The following is a 23,869-nucleotide window of genomic DNA, read 5'->3' as shown; positions in this document are numbered from 1 at the left end:
ACTGTTTTGCTGGGTAGGTTACCCTTGGTTGTAATCTTAGCTTCTTTGCATTCTGATATTATATTCTGAGCCTTCCACACTATTATTATGAAAATTGCTAAATCTTGTGAGATCCATAGTATCTGCATTTACTTTCTGGCTGTTTGTAATGTTTTTTGCTCAACCTGGGTTTAGTTATAATATTCCTATTTCATTCTGGGATATCTTGCAGGTTATTGGTGAATTTTTTATTTCTCTGGGAGATTTCCTTTATAATTTTTAAAAATATGATGTCTAGGTACTTTTTTTGATCATGGCTCTAGAGTAGTCCAATAATTCTTAAATTACCTCTCCTTGATCTATTTTCTAGGTCACTTATTTTTCTGATATTTCCCATTTTCTTCTGATTTTCCATTTTTTTGATTTGATTTTATTGTTTCTTAATATCTCATGGAGTTATTGTCTTCTAGTTGTCCAATTCTGATTTTTTAAGAAATTATTTTCTTTACTGAGTTTTTGTACATATTTTTCCATTTGGACAATTCTGCTTTTTAAAATAATTATTTTCTTCAGTATTTTTGTGCCTTTTTTTTTAAACCAAGCTGTTGATTCTCTTTCCATAAGTTTTTTACATGACTAACATTTTCCATCCAAAATTTTCTCTAACACTTTTATCTCTCTTTTTAAAAAATCTTCCAGAAATTCTTGTTGCCCTGATGTTCAGTTTGCATGTTTTCCTTTGGGACTTTGCTTATAGCTATTTTCATGTTGTCTTTTGAATTTGAATCTTAAGTTTCCCTGTCCTTCACTTTGTGTTCTGAGTTTGCATTATGATTTTTTTGGTCATCATAGTAATCTCTTTTTTGTTGTTTACTCATTTTTCTTATCTGTTTCTTGACTTTTAACTTTATGTAAACATTGAGCTTTGGTTCCCATGGCAGGGTAGGTACTTTCCCAAATTTTAGGCTTTGTTTTTTGTGTTGCTCTTTTCAGAGCTAGTTCTGGGAATTTGTAAGTTTTTTTTTTTTTATCCTGGAAAGACCCTTGCTCCCCTGTATCTGTGATAATGCTCCCATTTGCCTTGGAACTTCATCACAGAAGCACGTATGGGCAAGGTCCTGGACTCAGTGTTAGTTCAGGGTCACCTGTAATCTCTACCTGATCAGTTGCCCAATCCCCTTTCTGTCTGTGTGCTAAGAACTTCCCACACTGCAGTTACTGCTGCACCATGTATAACTGAGCCAGCCTTTATATTCTATTATCATAGATCTCTTCTGCTAACCTCCTAAGTTCTCTTGGGCATGAAAACTGTTTCACCTAATCTTTTGTTCATCCTGCCACTCAAAAATTGGTTTGATATTATATTTTAAAGTTGTTTGGAGGAAGAGTTTGGCTGGAATGTTGTCTATCCTGTCAACTTTTCTCCCTCAAATTTCTAGCATCAAAAAGGAAAAAAAAATAAACTACAAATGATGAGGAAATAAAGGAATTAGAACCTATTTGTTAACAAAACAGAGATCTAGAAGTTAATTTCTTCTATGCTTCTAACTACTTTATGATATCACCCTTTATATTTAAATCATATGCCCAATTTGAGCTTATCTTGGTATATAATGGTCTGATATATGTTGGTATATGCCTAATTTTTGCAGACTTAAATTCTTAAATTGAAACTCTTGTGTTAGACACATTCCCTATGCACTTCTGAAGAGACAATAGGGCTTGTATATGTCTTACTCTGTTTTATCTGGGATCCATTATTGAGTTCTATATTCTTCAAGGCGTGAGCACTCAGAAACTGCAAACTTTCTGGGCCAAATTCTGGGCTCCTGACTCTTATTTATGTTTAGGTAACAGAATAACAGACTTGCCCCTTGGGAGTTCCAATACATACTTGCTAGTTACATCCCCTATCAACTCGGAAAGCTCAACAGGTTTAGAGTAACAGAGTTATAGGTCTATTTGTGGTCTTATAACCTTTGCATTGATTTCATACGCTTGTCCTGATTCCTCTTGTAGAATTAGGGGGACAGAGTTCCTGGATCACCCCTGGACTGTGCCTGTCTAAAAAGTTAAATCCAAATTTTTACACTGGGCTCCAGTTGCAAGGGGCAGATCCACATCTGTCCCCCAATTTCTGCCCTGATCACTTGCCTATGGGCCAAATTCTTTATTTTGGGCTGGAAAAATGACTCATTTGTGTTTTTTTTCTTAGATTTTCTGGTCACAATTTGATCTGGTGGTGTTCTTAGATTTTGTTCAAATAATCATGGGGAAAGCTGAGCTGTACCTCTTCCTCTAATTGGAATGTCTTTACTAGTCTTCTTGCTTTCTTTATAAAAAAATAGTATTTTCTTTTTTCCCCAGTTATGTGTCAAAATTTTTAGCATTTGTTTTTATAAGATTTTGAGTTCCATATTTTTTCCTCCCTCTCTTCCTTTCCTTCCCCTTTTCTGAAGATGGTTGGTGGTTTCATACAGTTTATACATGTGCTATCATGTAAAACATATTTTGATATTAGTCATAGATGTGAAAGAAGAAATAGATCAAAAGAAAAAAAAAACATGAGAAAGAATAAAGTTAAATGAAAAAAATGCTTCGATCTGCGGCCTAAGTCCCTTAGTTCCTTATCAGGTCATAGATAGTACTTTCTTTCATGAGTTCTTTTTACTTCTCTGGCATCACTGTGTTGATGAGAAAAGCTGAGTCAATCAAAGTTGAACATCAAATAATGTTGTTGATACTGGGTACAATGTTTTCCTGGGTCTGCTCATTTCACTTTGCACAATTTGTACAAGTCTTTCCAGATTTTGCTAACATGTGCCTGTTTATCATTTGTTGTTACACAGTAGTGTTGTGTTATATTTATAAACCACAGCCAGTTCAGCCATTTCCCAATTGATGGGAATTCCCTCAATTTCCAATATTTTGTTAATATGAAAAGGGCTGTTATGAATAATTTTGCACATGTAAGTCCTTTTCCCTTTTTAAAAATTATCTCCTTAAGATACAGACCTAGTAGTGGTATCACTAGGTCAAAGGATACCTTTGTTTCAGAATTAAACAATTCTGAAATTGTTTAATTTTTTATTTAATAGCCCTTTGGTCATACTGCTTTCCAGAATGGTTGGATCTGTTCATAGCTCATCACAAAGGTTTGGAATGATAAAGAAATCTAAAGATAATTGGAATAACAGGCAGGTTTGGCATTAGAGTATAAAATGAAGACTAATTATGGAGAAGACTAATGAAGATTCACTGGTCATAGTAAATACTCTTTTTCAATAATCCAAAAGGTGACTCTATACATGTACTTCACCAGATAGTCAATATCTAAATCAGATTCATTATATACTTTGCAGTGAGAGGAGAAGAAGTTCTATACATTTAGTTAAAAGAAGATCTGGGGGGGAAAAAAAAGGACTTGGTTCTTTTCAACAATGAGATAGATGATTCAAGGCAATTCCAATAAACTTGTTATGGAAACCATTAGATCACATAAGTATGAGATAAGTAAAATCCCTTATGCATATGAATTGGAAATGGTGAATACATTTAAGGGATTAGATCTGGTAGATAGTCTAAAGAACTAAAGTTTACAATATTATACAAGAGGCAGCAACCAAAAACATTCCAAAGAAAAAGAAGAGCAATTTTAAAAATGGCTGTCTGAGGAGGCTTTTATAAGTAGGTGAGGAAAGTAGGAAAGCAAAAGGTAAAGGAGAAAGGGAAAGATAATATCTAACTGAATATAGAATTCCAGAGAATAGCAAAGGACAGATAAAATTTTCTTAAATGAGCAAAAAGGTTTTAGAAAATATAGAATGGGAAAGATGAGATCTCTTCAACAAAATTAGAGGTCTCAAAGGAAAGTTTCATGTGAAAAATGGGCATGATAAAAGATAAAAATGGTAAGGATTTAACAGAAGCAGATGAGATTAAGAGATGGCCAGAATACAAAAGGAAAAGGGGATGGTAGAGATTGGGATTTATAAGTAGAGTCATGGAAACAATGAACATGAGCTTGGACAGACTTTGTGTGGTGGTGGAGCACAGAAAGGCCGGATGTGCTATGGTCCATGGGATCACAAAGAGTCAGATAACACTGAGCAACAACAGGTTAACCCACCTGCTATTTGTCCTGTTCCTGTACCTCATGCCAGTCTGAAACATTCATAGATCCCAAATCCACTGATCAGATCTGACCTATAACCAGCGGGATTTCTGTGTCAGAGAGGACACCATTAACAGAGAATACATCCACTCCTGCAGTGGCTTGCTAAAAGACACAAACCCAAAAAGAATTGTTTGGACAATCCAGAGTTTTGTGCCTGGCATAGCAGGTGCTTATTAAATACTTAAAAATGCCTTTTCAGCATCTAATGAAATGCTGTATATTTTTAAATAGTTTAAGTGTTTTAACTCCTAGAAAAGCACAGTATCAGTTATGTTTCTAAATCCTATTTTCAATCTGTTAATGCAAGTTTGTGAGAGCTTTTTTGAGTTGATCATTTCTTTTGATGTTAGGAAATAAATAGCTGTTCTATACCTTATTCATTGAGTACATTCTCACTCCCTGCTTTTTAGAAAGATGGTGCCAAACAAGAGCCAAACTGAGAGAAAAAGAATCTGGCTCTTTATTTAAGGAGTCCCTCAGAAGTGAACCCAAGCACCACCTAGATAAATCCAGAGTAGAGCTCTGAGTCCCTTTTTGGATAGGAACAGGACTCCATACCCCAACCTCTTTATACCCAGAACCAATCTGTGGTTGTTAGGAATCTAAAGGCTACTAAGACTGGAAATTAAGGATTTCAGTTCTAATTCCAAGATTATTAATGACTGTGGAGAATCATTTACCATCTTTGGGATTCAGTTTTTATTCGTACAATGAAGGGGGATGGGAATGTTGGAATTGATGTGAATAATTACACATTGGCTGTACTACAGAAACATGCAATTGAAAAGAGATCTATGTTAGCTATGAGCTCAGATGTCATTTTCATTCAGTTAAATTCCAATTGTGTGGCAGTCCCTATTTGCCATTTCTACCAGCAGTGCTTTATAATCAGGGAATATTAAATTCCTTTAATGTTTTCGATCATTTTTCCTTCACTCAACTTCCCTCCAATCCTCTGAATGTCTTTAATCTTAAACTCCTTTTTAGTCTCAGAAGAGATGGTTCTCCTCCTTGCTCTAAAGCTATCTATGGCTCTCCCATTGGCTCATCCCTTTTACAATATTGTTCCATCGATTAGACTTTTTCTTTCAAACATTCTCTCTCTCTCTGTCTCCTCCCTCCCTCTTCTCTTTTCCTTCTCCTCCCTCTCAAAATCACAGCATTTGAGAGTTGAAAGGGATGTTATTGGTCTAGTCCAATCATACAAGGAAGGAATCCTTAGTATAACATATGTGACATCGCCTTAGCTTAAAAACCACCAAGGCATCTCTGAAGGCAGTCCATACCACCTTTGAATAGCCTTCATTGTTAGCAAGTGTTTCTTGTAATTAAGCCTACATTTTTTTCTCTATAACTTTTCACTTATTGCTTTAGGTCCAATAAGATGTATGTAATCCACACTTTATATAGCATCACTTCAAATACTTGAAGATGAGTATCACTACTACCTTAATCCTCCTTACCACCCCAACCCTCCTTACCTCTCCTCTCCACCAATCTTCTCCAGATTTTTAAACATCCTTTGTTTTTTAATGGATTCTTATATATCATAGAATCATTGTTCACTATGCCATTTGGCCTGCTTTAGAAACTCACTAAGAGCTCCTTCTGATCCCTTCTTCATCTTATATCATTCTTCTGCCATTATCTCCTCCCTGGCTCATACAAAGGGGTGAGTCCTTTTTGTCAAGGCTCATCTCTCTGCACATACAAGCAGCTCTATTCCATCCTGCCTTCTACAGCAGTTCACATTCTTTATCATTTCCTTGTTCTGTCTATTGACTTTCTCTGCTTCATACAAATAGGTTTTCCTCGTGCTCAAAAACCCCTTACTTGATCCATTCATTCCATCTATCATCCCCTTTTTGTGGCTAAATTTCTTGAGAACGCTATTTACAATTAGTGCTTCCACTTTGTTCTTCCCATCTTCTCATCTCTAGGCCTCCACCTTAACATTCAAATGAAAGGTTCTCTCCAAAGTTAGCAATAAGTTCTATATTAAGCAATCAAATGGTTTTCCTCAATTCTCATTCTTGACTTTTCTTCTCTCATCCTTCTTTCTGTTGACACTACCAATCACCTTTATTTAGCTTATATTTTGGTAACACCACATAACACCTGGTTCTCCTGCTAATATAGACCTCTCCTCATTTTCCTTTCCTGGAGCTTTATCCAATTTACAACTACTTCCTCCTCAATGTGCCCTAAGATGGTGGTAGATTTTAGAGCTGTCTCTCTGCCACTCATTTGTGAGCTTTGACATGTCTGACCCACAAATCCCTTAGTGTCTGTGACACTGAACTCTCACAGTTCTCCTACTGACCATTTCCTTTCTGCAATTCATTCTGCCCCTCAAAATGCTGTCCTAGTACATTCTCTTCTTACAATTCCCTTAATGATCTCATCCAATCCCTTGGGTTCTACTGTTACCTCTCTGTGGATGGGTCTCGGATGTCAAGAGGTCTAGCCCTAATTTCTTCTATTTTCTCCAGTTCAGCATCTTGAAATTCTTGCTGGACAAGATCACTGGGATGTTTTTCTGAAGGTCTCAAAAGCTAGATTTTAAAGCAGAGACATCTTCCTCCATATCCCTCAACCCTCATTTGTTAATGACACTTTTATCCTAAGAATCTTGGACTCTTCTGTCTCATCTACCATGGTCTGTCAGTGTTCTTTGGTTTCTATCTCTTCAGTACCTTAGTCTCTGCCACCCCTTTGCAAAACTCTAGTTTAGACCCTTTTCTTTCATGATGTAAACCAGGAGTTCTTAATCCCAGCATTTGTGGGTTGTTTTTTTTCAATAATTACATTTTTAAAATTTCATTTCAGGATAATTGTTTCCTTTGGAATCCTATGTAGTTTTCCCCCCTGAATTTATGATTCAGAGAAAAATTTGATAGGATTCACCTGATGGCCAAAGGATGTCATGACACAGAAAAAGCTAATAATCACCAACCTAGATATAGATTGTATAGTATAGTATAGCGTAGTACAGTATATAGTAGTATTCTAACTTTTCTTTTTGTCTCCAGTCTTCAATCTTCTCTCTTCTTCAAATTCTCTTTCACGTCATTCGCCCTACCAATTGTCCTAATGCAATCTCTATGACGCTATCATTTTTAGAAAACTTTGAATAAACTTCTGGCCTTGGTATCCAAGGCTCCAGTCTAACAACAATTAACCTGTCCATGCTTATTTCACAGTAGAGCCCGCCATTTGCACATCTGTATACCAAACACAATCAATCATTCTTTCCTGTTCTTACCCTGCTCTTTCCTCCAGTCTATATAATCTTGACTGCTGTTCACTTGTTCTTTGAAGGAACTCATTCCTCTCTCATCCTCACCTTTTGAAGCTCCTTCTTTTCTTCAAGGTTGGACTCAGGTGACACTCCCACTATGAAGTCTTTCACAACCATCATATTCTCCCATTCCCTAGGGTCTCTTTTCAGACTTCTCTAAACTTTTGCCAGACCTTTACTATCTCTTGTATGGTAATTATTTATGTTTTCATTCTTCCATTCCCAAATTACATTGTAAACTTCTTGGTCTCTCTGCTCCTAGTACCTAGCCCAAAATTTATCTTGAAATTGTTTTTTTAAGTTTTCTGTTTCAAACAGCCCATTTTTTTACTCCCTCTTATTTTAACGTGGCACTAGAAAAAGAAACAACATGATAGAGTAAATAGAATCCTAAGTCTTGAATTCAAATTTCACTTCTGATACTTAATGTTTGGTCATAGATAAGTTAATGAATTTCCCCAAAGAATTAGACATTTCTTCAGTGCTAGCTGCTTTTGACAAAAGCCCCTATCCTTGATGTTGTGAGGTTGGTAGAAATGTCATATTTGTATGCCAAACTTAAAAGTGAAGGTATATTTATACGTATGGGTGGGCGTTTTATCTGGGTTTCACTATGGTATGGAAGCATCTGTTTGCAACAAACAGTGTTAAGTGGCCTGGGGACTTGTCTGCCACAGTGGATGCATCCAAGAAAGGACCTGAATGTATATTGGCCTGACTCCCAGCTAGCCATGCTGGCTTTGATCACATACACACACACACACACACACACACAGACACGTACGTATGTTTTACTAAATGGCAGAATTCGTATACAGATCAGTTGTATAGTTGTCTAGAGAAACTTTCCCTCTACTCACAATGCATTCATGAGCACCTGATAAATTCTATCTCCACTATGGTTAATCTATAGGGGCTTCCAGCCCTATTCAAACCCCACACTGACAAGCATGTTAACCCGGTGTATCCGAGTTACTGGATGAAGGGGACAGAGTTTGTCTAACCTTAGGCACCACATTCATGTCAGAGAAGGAAAACCTAAGCTGTATTCAAAAGATTTATTGCACCAAATGCCACAGAGAACTAGATCAAAATGATACACTTAAAGCAGTAAGAAAAAATATCCACACAGTTGACATTGGTACCTAGTTGACTGATCAAAAAATAAGATCCTTTCAGTCTGTCGCAAAAGAGATGCAGTGATAGCAAAATCCAGAATGTTCTCCTGTTTGCATAACCAGTGAAGCTTCAGTATGTCACATTCTCTCTTCCAAGATGCATGGTTCACTGTTAAAAGTAACATTCAGCAAGTTGGAATAGGTGCAGGAGCTCTGATTCAAGGTAAATTTATACAGTGGGTTTTAAGAGCCAAATGTACATCTTTAATAAGAGTTCAGGTGTAGGATGCGAACTTTCCATGCTAGTAATGGAAAATATCCATGGGTGAAAAATACTCCCTAATGTACAGGTTAGTGGCAAAAACTACACATTTAAAAGAACTTCAGGGTTCCTTTCTATTGGTTGCTTTCACAGACATTAGCTAGCCCAGATGAATGAAAAGCTAGAGTCTATACATTTTATAAAATCTCAGTATTTCATTAGAAGAGTCCAAACAGCAGCTGAGTCACGTTGAATGCACTAGGGATTTTCTTCCCTCCCCAAAAGTTAGGCTTGAAAAATATGGGCTTGTAAAAGTCAGTAATGTGTAAACAGCAGTTTCATGGGATGTGAAAAGATTACAATCACTTTCATTAAAAAACAGCACACTTCAGAAAAATGGATTGTAGCCTGTACAAAAAGCTATTATAACACTGATAAAAGAATAAAACACTTTGGAAATTTTGCAGATTTTCAGCTACATGTTTTTTTTTTTTTCATTTCACCATCAGTTTTAAACACCCACAATTCTCCTTACATTCATATTACTTATTGATTTATTAAAAAATAAAACTGACACATGCTATAAAGTGGTCCGTCACGCGACATTTATGCACACTGTCTGCTCGGTCATGCCATACTAACTTGCCTAGGAAGCAAGAGGCTACAAAAGTTACACTCAACAACAGGTAAGACTTACAAAGTTGAAGAAGCCCTAAAAGGTGGAATCCTGTCAACTGAGGTAGTTTTTTTTTTCTCTTTTTCTTTTTGAAGTGGGGGTAGGAGAGAGTAAGGACTCTCCTGAGTCTTCTTTTTAGGTAAACTAAGCCACCGGCTTAGAGGAAAAAAAAAAAGATTTCAATACAATGTCACAAGTTTCTGTTCTGGTTTGGAAAGAAGTTGAATAATAAGACAAAAAGAAAGTGTTTTTTCTTAATGCAGTATTTGAAAATAGCAGCAGTAACATTCTAGGTCTGTTTGTGGAGGCAATAGTTGTGAGGAATATGGACTGACTGGAATCCTGAGTGTGAGGGAGACAAAATATAACCATATAAAATCCACACCTAAAGTTTTTTTTTGGTTGGTTTTTTTTTTAACCGAAAAAGAATTCATAAGGATAAATATACCTGCTCAAAGCAAAGAGGGGAGGGGAGCATTAAAACTGTCAGTGGCAGTTAAGATGGCCCCTTTAATGCCTGGTTCCATTAGATAGGCTTGCTTTTCAGAAGATTAGTGTCTACTCTACAAGGGGTATTTTATGTGAATTCTGCAAGTTGGAAGGTGGAGGGGATTTGAAAATGAGCAAGAAAGAAACTGGAAGACAAAGATGAATGAACAGGACAGGCAGGAAGAAGCATCAGCGTGGCTTATTTCCTGAGAGGGTAGTGGACAGAAATGGCCAAGCCAGGTAAACTGTATTCTTTCTGACCTAATGGCTAGCAAGCAGCAGTGGTGGCCCTGGGAAGCCCTTTAAGAAGACAAAAGCTGTAAGTCTCTCCTCAGGAACCACAAGGGTGTAAGAATAAAAGAACAGACAAAATTGAGCTGGTAAACATTTCAAATGTCAGGGAAAGAATGGAAGTCCCTTAACAAAAGCAAGCAAGTTGCCCGTCCCTCAGAAGTCACTCCACCCACAACTCTTCTCATTTCTACTGCTGGCATCCTCTTTGTAAAGAGAGAGTGAACACATATCCATAAAAGAATAAACCAAAGCCTGGCTCACTGACAATGTGCCAGACAGGCAGCCGGGAAGCAGGGATTAGGCTCTTCACGGTTCTGGGTTGGGGTTTTGGGTTTTTTTTTTTTTTTTAATCATCTTGGCTCCAAACTAGATATTACTGAATTGCTGTTAAAGAGAATGGAAAGACTAGGAAATTCAGCAGCATACAAAACTAGGACCATCTTCTTCTGTTGGCTAGCACGCCTATCTCGAGACTGCAAGCAGGAGGAAGGGAAAGGAATGCTTTTTGAACAATGCCCTTTTTCATCTTGGGCCTAATTTTTCTTATACACTGCTTAGTGGATAGTAAACTTAAGATCTTTTTTTGGGGGAAAAAAGTCAACACAAAGCATAGTTATTTGAAACATTTAAGAACAAGGACTTTTTATGTGGAGGTAAATCCGTGAGTGGGGAAACTTCAAAACCAAATACCCAAAGGTTCTTGTGGGAAAAGGGAGAGGGAGGGAGTAAGTAGAGTGTTAGAGATGGGAAGGCACAGACACAATAGTGCAAAAACTTGGTTGGATTATGATAGGATGTTTACAAATGTTCAAATATTATTTTCCCTTAGTCATTTTAAGGTCTCATTTAAAGTTTAAAGAGAATCACTTCTGTCAGAGAAAGAAAGTGATCTGGGCTGGAAGAATTTACCCCCCAAATCCTCCCCTGAGTTCCCAGCAATAACTTGGATAATGGTCTCACTTAAAAAAGGCAGCTGAAAACATCACGAGGTTGTAACATAGGATTTGTGGACTTGACTGCTGCCACGGACATCTTGATAACATTGAACCTGTTCTCATCTGAAACAATATCACCTCCCAGAAGAAATTAAAATGATGGGACTAGTCCCTAATAAATCCCATTGTCCCCACAGGCATTCTCATTTGTTTTCATTATCAAAACAGTGACAGTTGGAGTTTTATCAGAGCTTCTGAAGGCAATGAAAATGTGGCTTTCCTCCTCTTGCCTTATAGGAAAAATAATCCCAACAGCCAATGCACATAGAGTCCTTGTTCTCCCACATGCCTTGTCCAGCTCAGGCAGTACCTTGCCTCCTGGCTGGGGAATGCTTGGCTATAGGAATGTTCCGCACGCCGGGCAGCTCCTTCCTCCAAAGAACCAGCTGGTCCGGTTGGTCCATTTTTCTTTCCAACTAACACAAGCCAGTTATATACTGAAAGTCTAGCTTTTGCTGTAGTGTTTATTTTGCAAAAGGTCACCACCTCCTCCTGCCAATCCATAGGTGACTAAAGTGTTAGAGAAGAACCTGAAGGTCATTAAGTCGTGTAAACCAAAGTCTTCTATAGAAAGGTCCACCTCCAAACAGGCAGTGGTGGAAAGCTTGTTTTCATAATAAGGCTGCTGGCTTGCCTCTGCTGTTCTCCAGTCCAGCAGAAAAACTGTCTGGAGCTTAGCTTATAAGAGTATTTGAGCAACATAAGGAGAGTGAGTGCTAGCAATAGCAGTCAGTAAAGGCAGATCATTAGACTCGATCCTGAAATTTAAAATAAAAAAAATTTTTTTAATTTTTAAAAATGTAAAACAGAAACAGCATTCTGCTAAAGAGGGAAATAAATGACCTCCAGAAGCATTCAGAAGCATTTAAACAAAGACTAGAATAGACCTCTGTTGGCAAAGGAAAGCTTGTTCTTGTTTGTATGAACAATTTATATATATGTAGGTCCCAATTAGAAGAATCTCCCCAAGTCATTATTCAAATTTCCACTGTGTATTTACATTGGCTTGGAATTAATGATCACATTTTCATAATTATCCTATATTATTCTGTCTTCCTTGATAAGGTTAATCTTGTTAATATAGTTTTAAAAAATCTCACCTTCTTTTCTTCCCTGAGTATCCTTAGTCACATTATTGATTTTATGTTCTAAAAAAACTAAAAGTAGTACTAAAGCTTTATATGACACATTCTAATGGACAAGACCTTGCCTACTCATCTGGTATGAGAGTGGAAGTACAATGTGGTCTAGGGTCATTTGTAAAACCAGCACAACGAATTTATGGGTAAGGAAATTCCCTCCACTAAAGTGAGTTGGCTTAGGGTCCCACTGCTACTTTGTTGGCGTCTTGTCTTTAATAGGCAATTAATATTTATTTGTTTGTTGTTTTTCTTATGAGAAAGAAGAAAGGATAAAGATTCCCAATTAGCTGTCCCACAGAGCATTTTTCAGGCGAAGGTCAAACAGGAAGAAATGCTTCATCTCACTTAGGTACACTTCCACAGACATATAAGGTGCACAACTAGGAAGAGGAGCATGTAAGGGAACAGAACTAAGTATTGCTACTCTGGGAAAGAGAGATACATACAGCAAAAGTTAAATGGAAATCAATCATATTAAAAATAGAAATTATTTTTAAAAAAATAAATGTGTGAAAAAAGCATATGACAGGAAATAGAGAGATAAAACAAACCAATTGCATTATCTCTCTGAGGCTACATACTCATTTTATTTATCGCTGTCAGTCACTTTTCCTGAGCACTGAAGATGAAATGATTTGCAAGAAAGTTTGAGACCAAGTTACTTTAACATCTCAAATATACCATTACTCAGATTCCCAATTAACCAAAAAATATCTCTGCAACAAGTCCTGTGTGTTATGGAGGAGGACAGGCAGACATTACCCAGAAAAAGGTAATGATAACATTAGTCTTCAAAACGCCACCTGCAAATCTGATGTATATCAATATAAGTCCAAGATGAAGTTCCTCATAAAAACTATCCAGAGGAGGAAAGGAGAAAAACTACTCATTTAACTGTCAGTGGGTTGCAAGCTCCTAAGAATACATGATGTTCACGTTTGTGGGTATACAGACCAGATGGACACACAATGAACCAATCCACACATGGAGGTCATTCCAAAATTTAAGACACTATTCTCCAAATGAGATCTTTGAAAGGAAAAAAACATTGTTTGTTTTACTTAGGCAAATAAGGCAACTCCTGGATTCATTAAAGATGTACGTAATTTATTTGGATTGGTTTTGTGTGTGTAACAGCAAGGGAAAGAGCATGAAGGAGGATGCAAAATAGAGGACTGCTGCACTCAGGTTTTAAATATGCCAGAGATGAGGGGCAGGGGCCTGGAAGTGGCCTATATTAGGATCAGTACAGCATGTGGGAAGTAGGCAGTGATGGAGGGACTGAACACTGAGTCCTATCTCCCTCCCCCTCCCCAAGGAAGAAGCTGTAAACACAAGCTGCTGCTCACAGGCGACAGCTTGTGCTGCGGCTCGTCCTGAAATTACTTAACACGGGCAGACTGAGTGGGAGTCATTTTTGCCTGTCCCATCGAGGTATCGTGCCAGGGAAAGGAAGGGAAGATGTGATGAATACGTAACACTGAAGTATATCCTACCCCTCTGGGGGGTGCCCCTAATGGTCCCTGCTAGGAGAGAACAGTAACAGATGCAGGGGATATACTGTTTTAGGTGTTTTTTTGTTGCCCGAGTGAAAAATCTTCTCTCATTTGAAAGCTTGGGTCTTACTCTTAAGAATCCCAGCACCTGGTTTCTTGAGAATAAGGACTTTCATTGTTTAAATCTGAATCACCCTATTGTTTGCCCCATACCATAATGGAGAGAGTGAGATATAGGCCCTTCATAACAGGACAGATTCTAAGGGGTATCCATGAAGACCAAGTACAGATCTGGGACTCCAATTCTGCATCTGATGTTTATGACCTGAATGACTTTGGACAAGCACCGCCTAAGGAACTCAGTTTCCCCATCTGTGAAATGAAGAATTGGACTAGACAGTCTTTGAACCTTCTGACCTTCCTGAGCCTCATCTAACTACCTGCAAGATAACAGAGCTGGTCTAGATAGTTTGTGAAAGCGTTTTCTGAAAATGTACTGAAACTATGCTATTTAGCTCATATGATTTGACAGATGTTTAAATGTTCTGCAAACTTTAAAATTCTACCTAAAAGCCAGCTGCACTTGTTCTTAAGGAGCACTGCATTTACTTACCCCAGCACAACTCCCAATTCTTTCACATGAACTCTTGTGTGTCCTCGAAGATACTCAGAGAGCATTTTACTTTTGAGATACATCTCCTGGAGTCTGTCCTCCAGATGCATTATGCACTGTGGAATCAAAGCAACACAAAGGTAAAGATCTTGTAACAGCATGATGAAACATCATCATCATGGCTCATGTTCCATAAGAATGCAAACACTGGCAGTGCTAAAAAGTATTACCATTACCAGAGCTGAAAACAACAAAATGGGTCTTCTTCCCAATCTCTTCCTTAAACAAACTGAAGTCAGATACTACTATTCTAAGCACAGTCTTATGGATAGCAAAAATTATCTCCAGTTTTTATAGCTTGGAAATGTTTTAATGTTTTTATACAATAATGTTAGGTGCACTTATGTTGTTGTAGACCTTGTATTTTAACCAGATTTTTAATAATGATTAAGAAGAGCCAGGAAGTCACCATCCTGGGAATTTAGAGCCAACTTTATCTATCTCTCCCTTTTATTTTCGAGAACATCAGCCATCTGTGTCCTTCACCAGAGGCAAGTTTTTCTGATTTTGGCACAGGAATCTTAGCATCTTCAGCAAAGAACCTGAAGACTTTGGCAGGGATGGACAGGCAGATGGTGGGCAAGAACAAGCTGTGACATGTCACAGGCAAAGAATTATGAAGGAGAAAACAGCTGTAAAGGATGTCATCAAAGAAATGTCCAAGAGCAAAGAAAGATGGTATCCCATCCCTCCTCTTGTCAAGAAGAGAAAAAAAAGCACCGTTCTCATAACTAGCAGAATCTTAGAAAAGTATGGACAACAGAAGCTTAAGATAGCTAGCATAGATGGGTGGCAGTCTACGCTTTTGGGAAGGTATTCATTGGAGTAAATTTTCCTAAAAGCAATTCTTCTGTGGCTTTCATGGTAATTGTCTAACATGTTTGAAAAGGCTGATCTTAACCCAGCTCACTCCAAAATAATTATAAAGATCCCCCCCCCGCCCATTTTTTGAGACTGAAATAAATTATATTAAATGGAGGAAAATGTTTCCTAGTAATTGGTGTGTGGTGGTAACCAAGTCATGTAACATTTGGCTAATTCAGTATAATCTCTCCATTCCCTTCACCTTATTGCATCCAGAGTGCTTTGGAGCCTGTTCCTTCTCTCCCTTCTTTTTTCCAGCACATCACAACATGGCCTCACATGACTTTTCCCCAATTCAGATTCTGTAAGTGGCCATTTCAAGGATGTATTAGCCATCATCCTATCCTACCAGTCCCCACCTGTCCACTAACTCTAAGTACATCTCATTCTGGATTTAGGTGGTACGATGAAGAAAGCATTGAATTTGGCGTCAGGAAGACCTGAATTCAAATCCAGCCTCAAACACTAGCTGTGTGTGACCTCTCAGTATCTTCAATTACACATTGGGGATAATTTATAGTAATGCCTACACCTCACAAAGTTGTGGTGAGGATCAAATGAGAGAATGCTGGTAAAGCTGAACTTAGGGCAATGCCCGTCTTACTTTCTGCTCCTGTTAAATCATTATTTCATAGCAAGGTTATTACAGTTTAGGAGTAATTTTATTTTAGTTTTCAGTTACATTCTTTCACTTCCACCAAACTCAGAGCACTGAGAAAACTACATTAAACATGTACAGTCAGACAAAACACACAAAAATCTTAGTCTGCGCTGACTCCACAGCCTTTCCATGAGGTAGGCAGCATGTTTGATGTTTATTGCTGGTTACACACAACTCTTTGTGATCCCAACTGAAGTTTTCTTGGCAGAGACCCTGGAATAGTTTGACATTTCCTTCTCCAGATGAGGAAACCAAGACAAATAGGGTCAAATGACATGCCCAGGATCACACAACTAGCTGGGTATTTCATCGAAACATCTGTGAAACTCTGGGTGGTCATTATGTTGATCAAAGTCCACAAATCTTTCAAAGTTATTTATCTGTCTGTACAATATTGTTTTTATTACCCAAACACATCACCCCAGGTTTCTCTGAAAGCATCTCCATCACCATGATATATTTATTCCATCATCTTTATATACTATGATTTTATCCCCAACTGATAGATACTGCAGCAATTCCCAATTTTCTGATGTTACAAAAATAGCAGCTATAAATATTTTTGGATACATGGGTCCTTTTTCCATTCTTTGATCTCTTTGGAGTAAGAACTTAAGTGTGTTCCTGGGTCAAAAGATATGAAATTTAATAACTTTGGGGGTATAATCACAAATAGCCTTCCAAAATGGTCAGGCAAGTTCATAGTTCCATCAGTTATGCATTAATATCAATTTTCTCACACCCCTTCCAGCATTTCTTAAATCTTTCATATGACTAGTTCTAGCTGGGGTTAACTCTAAAGGGTACCTTGTACATATCTCACATATTTATCAATTGAAAAATGACTTATAAATTTGACTTAATCCAGCTCCTAGAAATGAGATGTTCATCACAGAAACTCATAGAGAACCTATTTTTTTTTTGCTGAGGCAACTGGGGTTAAGTGACTTAGTCACACAGCTAGGAAATGTTAAGTGTCCGAGGCCAAATTTGAAATTAGGTCCTCTTGAGTTCAGGGTTGGTGCTCTAGTCACTACATGAACTAGCTACCCCAAACTTCTCTCTCTTCTATAGATGGTTAGGGACTCTTCCTTTATCCAAAGATCTGATAAGTATTTGTTTCCTTGCTCCCCTTTATATTTAGCTTATCTTAATATATGGTGAAAAATGTTGGTCAATACATAGTTCCTGTCAGAGACTGCTTTCCAGTTTTCCCAAGAGTTTTTTCATGAATAATGAGCTTTTGTCCCCTTTGGCTTTGTCAAGCACTAGACTAATGCACTTGTTTGTTTCTATATATTGTTTATCTAACCTATTCCACTAGTTAATTCCTCCATTTCTAACTGGAATGCCAGATCTAGTATTGCTTTTCATTAATTATTTTGATAGTCTTGATTTCATACTTCCCTAAGTGAATTTAATTATTTTTTAATAGGAAATTATGGTTGATTTTGAAAAACTGAATTGAAAGAGTTTGAAAATCTCAACAGCAGGCTTCCACATAAAGAGGAATGTTTTGATTTTGGGTGTTTTTTTTTTTAAACAAGCAGTTTCGTTAAAAACAGAAACACATACTGTGAAGATACTAGCCTAACTCTTTGTTGTATAAGGCATTAATGCAATACTTTCACAGTACCCAAGCATTTACCCTTGGACCACTCGGGTAAACATTACTCCTTTCCCTGTATCTATACCTTTGGAGGGAGGGCCTTTTGTAATTTCTGAGTGCCATGCCCTAAATTTTAAAATATAATTAAAATAGCTGTTATTTTTCCTTTTCTCCCTCAAGGGCTCAGCAGCCCATTAATTACATATACTTCTTTCAAATCATTAACTTTTAAACAGAGCTTTAAACTGCAGGTCATCTTTTTCCTTGGGTCCCTACAGTCAGAAAATTAACTACTGAAAGGTCATTTAAACTATTAAATAGCTATCCATACAATAGCTAACTATCTGAATGCAAATATATACATATGTTTAAAACTTTATACCCTTTCTTCTCTTTGCAGAGTATATGTGTTTCCAGACCCTCATCAACTGAACTTCTAGAAGAAAACAAAACAGGTACATAGTCTATGAAGAAAGACAGTGACAGCTCATTATCCTGACACCAGGCCTCATACTCAAGCTGACACAAGCTGCACAAGTGTCAGCCTAGACAAAGGAAGATGCTTCCATCCAAAGACTGGCAGGCTGAGCAATTCTGAGTTTCAATAAAATGCTTTTTCTGATGTTGATAAAAAGTCCTTCAATTATGTTGTTCCTTGAAGTACTTCCACAAGAGGAGGAGCTCCATTTTCTAGAGCGCTCAGCAGAGGAGGGAGGGGCAGTCAGAGCCCAAGGCCCAGACAGCAATCCACACCAGACCAACAAAGCCTGTAGTTAAGGACCTCAAAGGAACTTATATTAGTTAGGTGTGTATTTCAAACCTGATGTCCCAGAGATAACTCATATGCAACAAGTCCAAATTATTCCTCTGGATCTTTCCTTCTTAAACGTCCCTCTTTTTGTTGGATAGTACCATCCTTGGCACTGTCCTCAACTTTTCACTCCAAGTAACTCCCCTTCCACACTGCTGCCACATATGTTCTGACCAAATCGCTTCCCTATTTTCATTTTGGTGCATTCCTGTTGCCTTTAGAACCATATAAACTTATTTGGGAGCAGCAAAGCAGCATGGCATTGTGGGTAAAGCTGAAAGATGTCAAATTGACATATGATCCTCGGCAAGTCATTTGTTTGCTTCAGTTTCATAATGACAGCACCAACCACACTGGGTGGTTGTAAAAATCAAATGAGATAATGTTTATAAAACACTTGCATAGTTCCTAGCACATAGTAGGCATATAAATTGGCTAACGTAATTATTTCTGGCTTTCAGAAACATTTCACAATCTATCTGGTCTCAGGCTCCCTTTCCACTGTTTTAGACGCCACGCTGCTTCCTGTACTCTTATGCTCAGCTAAACTCTCCTTCCTGTTTTTCATATAGAATGCTCCATCAACAGTCTGCTTTTGTACTGGCTCATTCCTCATGCCTAGGATAAATTCTCTCCTTCCCTCCATTTGCTAAAATTCTTTATTCTTTCCAAATGCTTCTCACACATAGCCTACGTGGAGCCTATTTCAGATTTCTCCCAGCTGAGGCCCAGAGAGGTTCAGGATTTACTTGAGGTCACTGAAATAGCTAGTACTAGAGACAGGATTAGAACCCTTTTCTGTTGCAACACACAGCCTCCTTGTAATTCCAGAGGTAAGCTTTAAAACATTCTATCAGCCAAGTCATTTTAAAATAAAAACAGCTTAATGGCTGCCCCAAGAAATGGGCTTTTTACTCTTTTATACCTAATTTTTCCAGATGTGGCAGGCCCATGAACACGACAGATCTGGGGGAAACCTAGGGACTAGACTGTTAACGGCAATCATCTACTTGACTTTGTTTTATCTTTCCCTCCCTTTAATGACTATCTATCTTAAGGAAAAAAGTTTCCATATGCCTAACATGGCATTTTCTGTAGTGAAAAGTTACCATTCCAAAAACCCTCTTCCTTAAATCAGCTCCAGGCTGGACTTTATGGTTCTTCATATGTTAATTTATTATTTTATTGAAAAGTATTCTAAACACTGAGTCTTCCTGAAAGGCCACACTGTCCCAAACATTTTTTTTTTTTTTTTTACCCATCCCAGCAGGGGTCACAGACCTATACTTACAAAGTCAGCAGGAAGGCGGAGCTTATAAAGCTGTAAAATGGACTGTAGTAAACTGGAGACCTGACTTGACACCAAGACCTCTTGGCCTAGTTTCATGTTGTCCATCACTTTCCTCTGGCTCGTAGCTACCTGGACGCTCCATTTATCTGTGTCTGCGATAATACAGATGGCTTCTGCTATTGGCTCATCTAACACAGGATGCTGGAAAGAGAAAGGCAGAACAGGTCAGCAGCATTTCTGAGTCAATGCTATTATCGGCTTCATTTGGATGGCTGTTTATTTCAGAAATTAACTGTGGAAGCAAAGAGAGCTTTATTTTTTCAGTGACAGAAAAAAACAACAACAACCCAAAAACACCACTGACTATTCAGCAACAATTCCAGAAGAGTAAGTTACATATTTCCATATTCCTGCAATTAAAAGATACTAATATTTGTTGAATAAACTGAAAGTACAACTTTCCCCCATCAAAGTAGTACAAGAAAAGATACAATTTTAGTTCTCATTGAATAACTACTGAAAACCTACTGAAATCATCTATGCACTTAACTATGCCAGCAAACACAGGTAATCAAATAACTGAATGGAAACAATACTTCAAATGTCAAGTTAAAGTGACTGGTGAACATTTTTGCAATGTGACAGAGACAGCTGGGTGGGGCAGTGAATGGAGTTCCTGGGACTGGAGTCAAGAAGACACAAGTTAAAATTTGACTTCAGTCCTTTGCAAAGGATATGACCTTGGGCAAGTCAGTTAATTTCTACTTTGCTTAACTATGTCAAATGGAGGTAAATAAACCTCACTTTCAGATTATAAATCTGTAAAATGCTTAGCACAGTATCTGGTGCTTAATAAATGCTTATTACCTTTTCCCATGCACATGTGTGGTGTGTACATGCCACACACATCCTTCTTCTCCTTCCCTTTTCCCTTTCTCTCCCCCCTGCCCCCCTCCCTCTTCCCTTTCCTTCTCCCTCTCTCACGCTGCACTAGACACCATCTGAAGAGCCAGAAAGAAGCAGATTCTGGCCAATGGGCACTGATACTGTGTCTTGTCCATACACCATACGGCTTGCATCAAACACCATTTATTACTAGGGCACAGGTAACACAAGTTTTAAAGACTGTATGCAAAACGGGCAGAAAAACCTGTATACTATGTTTTTAATAATGACATTGGGTTCAGTTTTCCAATGGTCTTAACAAGACTGTCACTTTACACTTTGTTCAGTAACATTTTGTATTCTCTATGAACACGAAAGGAGAGACCCACTCAGAATTTGGCTAAAAATCTGCCACATTTCAGGAAGATGAAGTGTGAGGTAATGAACTATACCTGAACTTGGGATGACCACAATTTGTTGGCAATTAATTTTTCTCACACTGGTTTGGTTTAGGAAACATTTGATGGGTTTGCAGTACCTTCTCCATTCAAGGAGGCAATAGTCAAATAAAGCCAAAAGATTTAGCATTCATGTTTGGAACAAATTTGTATAATTTTAAATTGAAGGAAACAAGTCATTTAATGATCAAATTCTTGAACACATGGGGCCCAGTTTCCTGAACACATGTATCATTTTATAGACTCATTAAATGAGCCACACAGATTTTTCTAACACTCCCCCCATCCTCTAAAATGACAACCACAGAAATGCCTTCCCCTCCCCGATACTGACTTCTTCTGGGAAATCTCTACAAGTTCTCCTCAAGTGATATGTAAGTCATAATACATTCACAACAGGATGGTGGCAGCATGTTTTGAGCCAACCTGAACCTCATCAATTAGATAAAAGAGTTGGAACCTCAAAAAGCTTCTATTCTAACCATCATCAGTCCCTCCCTTCATTTTCTTTGTTAAATATTCCTAGTATGCAGAACATACTTGAAGTGATCCATTTATTTATTAAGAAAATTTAAAATCTAAATACATATAAGATATATATACACACACACACGTGTGTATATATGTATACATATAGACACACAGACATGCACACGTAAATATAATTAACATCAATGGAAAAATAGTGAAAAAATCTATCCATTAAACCTGTTATGAGCAATCCTGGCTAACTGTTTGATGGATTCCAGAAACTGAAGCTGAAATGTGATCAATAACTGCCGCCTTCTCGCAACTGATCTATAAAGTGCCTTCTTCCCATGCTATTTTAGGCAAATGGAATTTATAAAACAAACATTAAGTAACTAATATAGGTGAAGCACTCATTAAGCATCCTATAGAAGACAAAAGTATCTATTGCAAAGAGAATACAACAAAAGGGATTTTAAGAACATGTTCATTAGAAAAGCAAAATGAAGTTTAAAAAAGTGAAAACTTTGATGGGGGTGGGTGGGTGGGAATGAATGGCAGAGAACCTAAAAATCCAAGGAGAGGTAATCTGACCCAGGAAAAACCAGATGATGGTGGGGTAGAGGAAGAAGAACAACCACAGGATCTCTGTAGTTTGATTCCAAAATGTAATAGCATCTCAGATTTAGAGCTGAAAGCGATCTCTGAAGTTATCAAGTTCAATGCTCTCATTCTACAGATGAGAAAACCAAGACCTACAGAAATAAATTATATGCCCAAGACCACACAACTAAAGGTCCAAGGTCACCAAGTCCAGCCGTCCAGCCCCCTTTATTCATAAGTGAAAATACCATGACCCAGAAAGGATGCCACATATCCAAAATCACAGAACTAATAAGTGACAAAGGAAACCAGGATTCAAACTCAAGCTTAAACCCAATCCCTGGCTCTTTCCCACAGAATCAGAATGTCTCTCAAATAAGGCTAAACACAAAAATGGATTAAATCCTTGCCTAAAAACATGCAATGAAATTTCCATCAAGGCAGACTCCACAGAGAAAGAACCCATTAACAAGTCATTTCTAGGTGAGTTCCTTTAAAGGAAATTCTGCCAAGAGTTACCCAACCTCAGGTGACTAAGTGTTTGCCGTATGGAAATGTAGATTACACGAATTCTCCAAGTAGTCTCCATAAGACAACCTGTCGTAGCTAAACGTTCTGCAGTAAGGAGGAGGAGCAGAAGAACGGGCAGCCAGTGTTTGGGGGCAGGCTGGCTGCTGCCCAGCTCTTCAGGATTTAATAGGAAGTCTATCTCACTAGGATGCAAGCAGCATATTTCTCAGGCACAAGGCCCAAATAATTTCCCAGAATCAGAAAAAATTGTAGGATTCAGTGGTTTTAGAGCTGTAAGGAACCTCAAAGACCATCTTGTTTAAGACTTTCATTTTACAAGATGTGGAAGCGAAGTCCAGAAAACAAGACTGATTTGTTCTAGGTTCATACAGCCTCTCCAGGGCAGAGGCAGGATTCAAACCCAGGACTCAGGGACTGATACTACTGGCCCAAGTCTTTAATATATCTTGCTCCTCTATTTCTCTCACATCTTCACAGGGCTCCCTACAGTTGCGGAACTGCAGCAGGTACTTAATAAATAGATGTCTCAATGACTGAAGGATAGAAAAGGGTGGGAAGCACCAAGGAACAAAAGAAAAACATCTGGGTAAGAGATAAATAAAGCTCGTGAACAAGCAGGGGAGCCAACAGAAACCTTGCAATGGAGGGTGCCATTGGCAAGGGCTGCCAGCCCTTTGGATCAGGGTCCTTGGCAGGCTGAACTTTAAAAAGCTAAATACACATGTAGGACTCTCATTTCTGGTGACTTCGCAGACTTCTAAGAGATCCCTCCCAGGGAAGCTCCCCTCTGGCGCAGCAGTCCTCACAATGAATGCCCGCACTGTAGGCAGTGGACTCAGAGGAGGGAAGCTTTTCTTCCCTTTCTCTGAGACAGAGCTGGCCTGTCTGTGGCTTGTGTGGAGCAGTAATTCAGGGGCGAGCCCAGCCAAACAGACTCTGGGTTTACACATAACCAGGAGCTGGGAGCAGGCTGCCTTAGAATGCTTACTGCTCTCCTCAGGGGCTGTAGTAAAGGCATCCGTCTGAATGGCTTACAACATCCAGGGATGGATAGTGCTGCTTGTTAAAGGTCCCTGCCATATGAGT

At 38.2% G+C, this 23,869-nt stretch overlaps 2 protein-coding genes across 4 annotated transcripts in view; one reads left to right on the top strand and one right to left on the bottom strand.

The window, feature by feature from the left end:
• Nucleotides 1–18,371, top strand: part of C6H4orf45 (chromosome 6 C4orf45 homolog) — a 153,720-nt gene extending 135,349 nt beyond the window's left edge. The window contains exon 5 of the mRNA XM_012552139.3: nt 18,137–18,371. Coding sequence (XP_012407593.1) covers nt 18,137–18,199 — 63 coding nt within the window. The 3' untranslated portion in view covers nt 18,200–18,371. The remainder of the gene's footprint in view (nt 1–18,136) is intronic.
• FNIP2 (folliculin interacting protein 2) overlaps nt 8,501–23,869 on the bottom strand; it is a 130,485-nt gene continuing 115,116 nt past the window's right edge. For all 3 annotated transcript variants that reach the window (XM_031944029.1, XM_031944030.1, XM_031944031.1), the window contains 3 exons: nt 19,839–20,039; nt 14,543–14,658; nt 8,501–12,049 (listed from right to left, as the gene is read on the bottom strand). In XM_031944029.1, the coding sequence (XP_031799889.1) occupies nt 11,971–12,049; nt 14,543–14,658; nt 19,839–20,039 (396 nt within the window). In that variant the 3' untranslated portion in view covers nt 8,501–11,970. The remainder of the gene's footprint in view (nt 12,050–14,542; nt 14,659–19,838; nt 20,040–23,869) is intronic.

The sequence above is a fragment of the Sarcophilus harrisii genome, chromosome 6, assembly GCF_902635505.1.
Source record: "Sarcophilus harrisii chromosome 6, mSarHar1.11, whole genome shotgun sequence".
Taxonomy (NCBI): Eukaryota; Metazoa; Chordata; class Mammalia; order Dasyuromorphia; family Dasyuridae; genus Sarcophilus; species Sarcophilus harrisii.
Note: the sequence above shows the minus strand (reverse complement) of the source record. Positions and strands in the feature narration are given on the sequence as shown.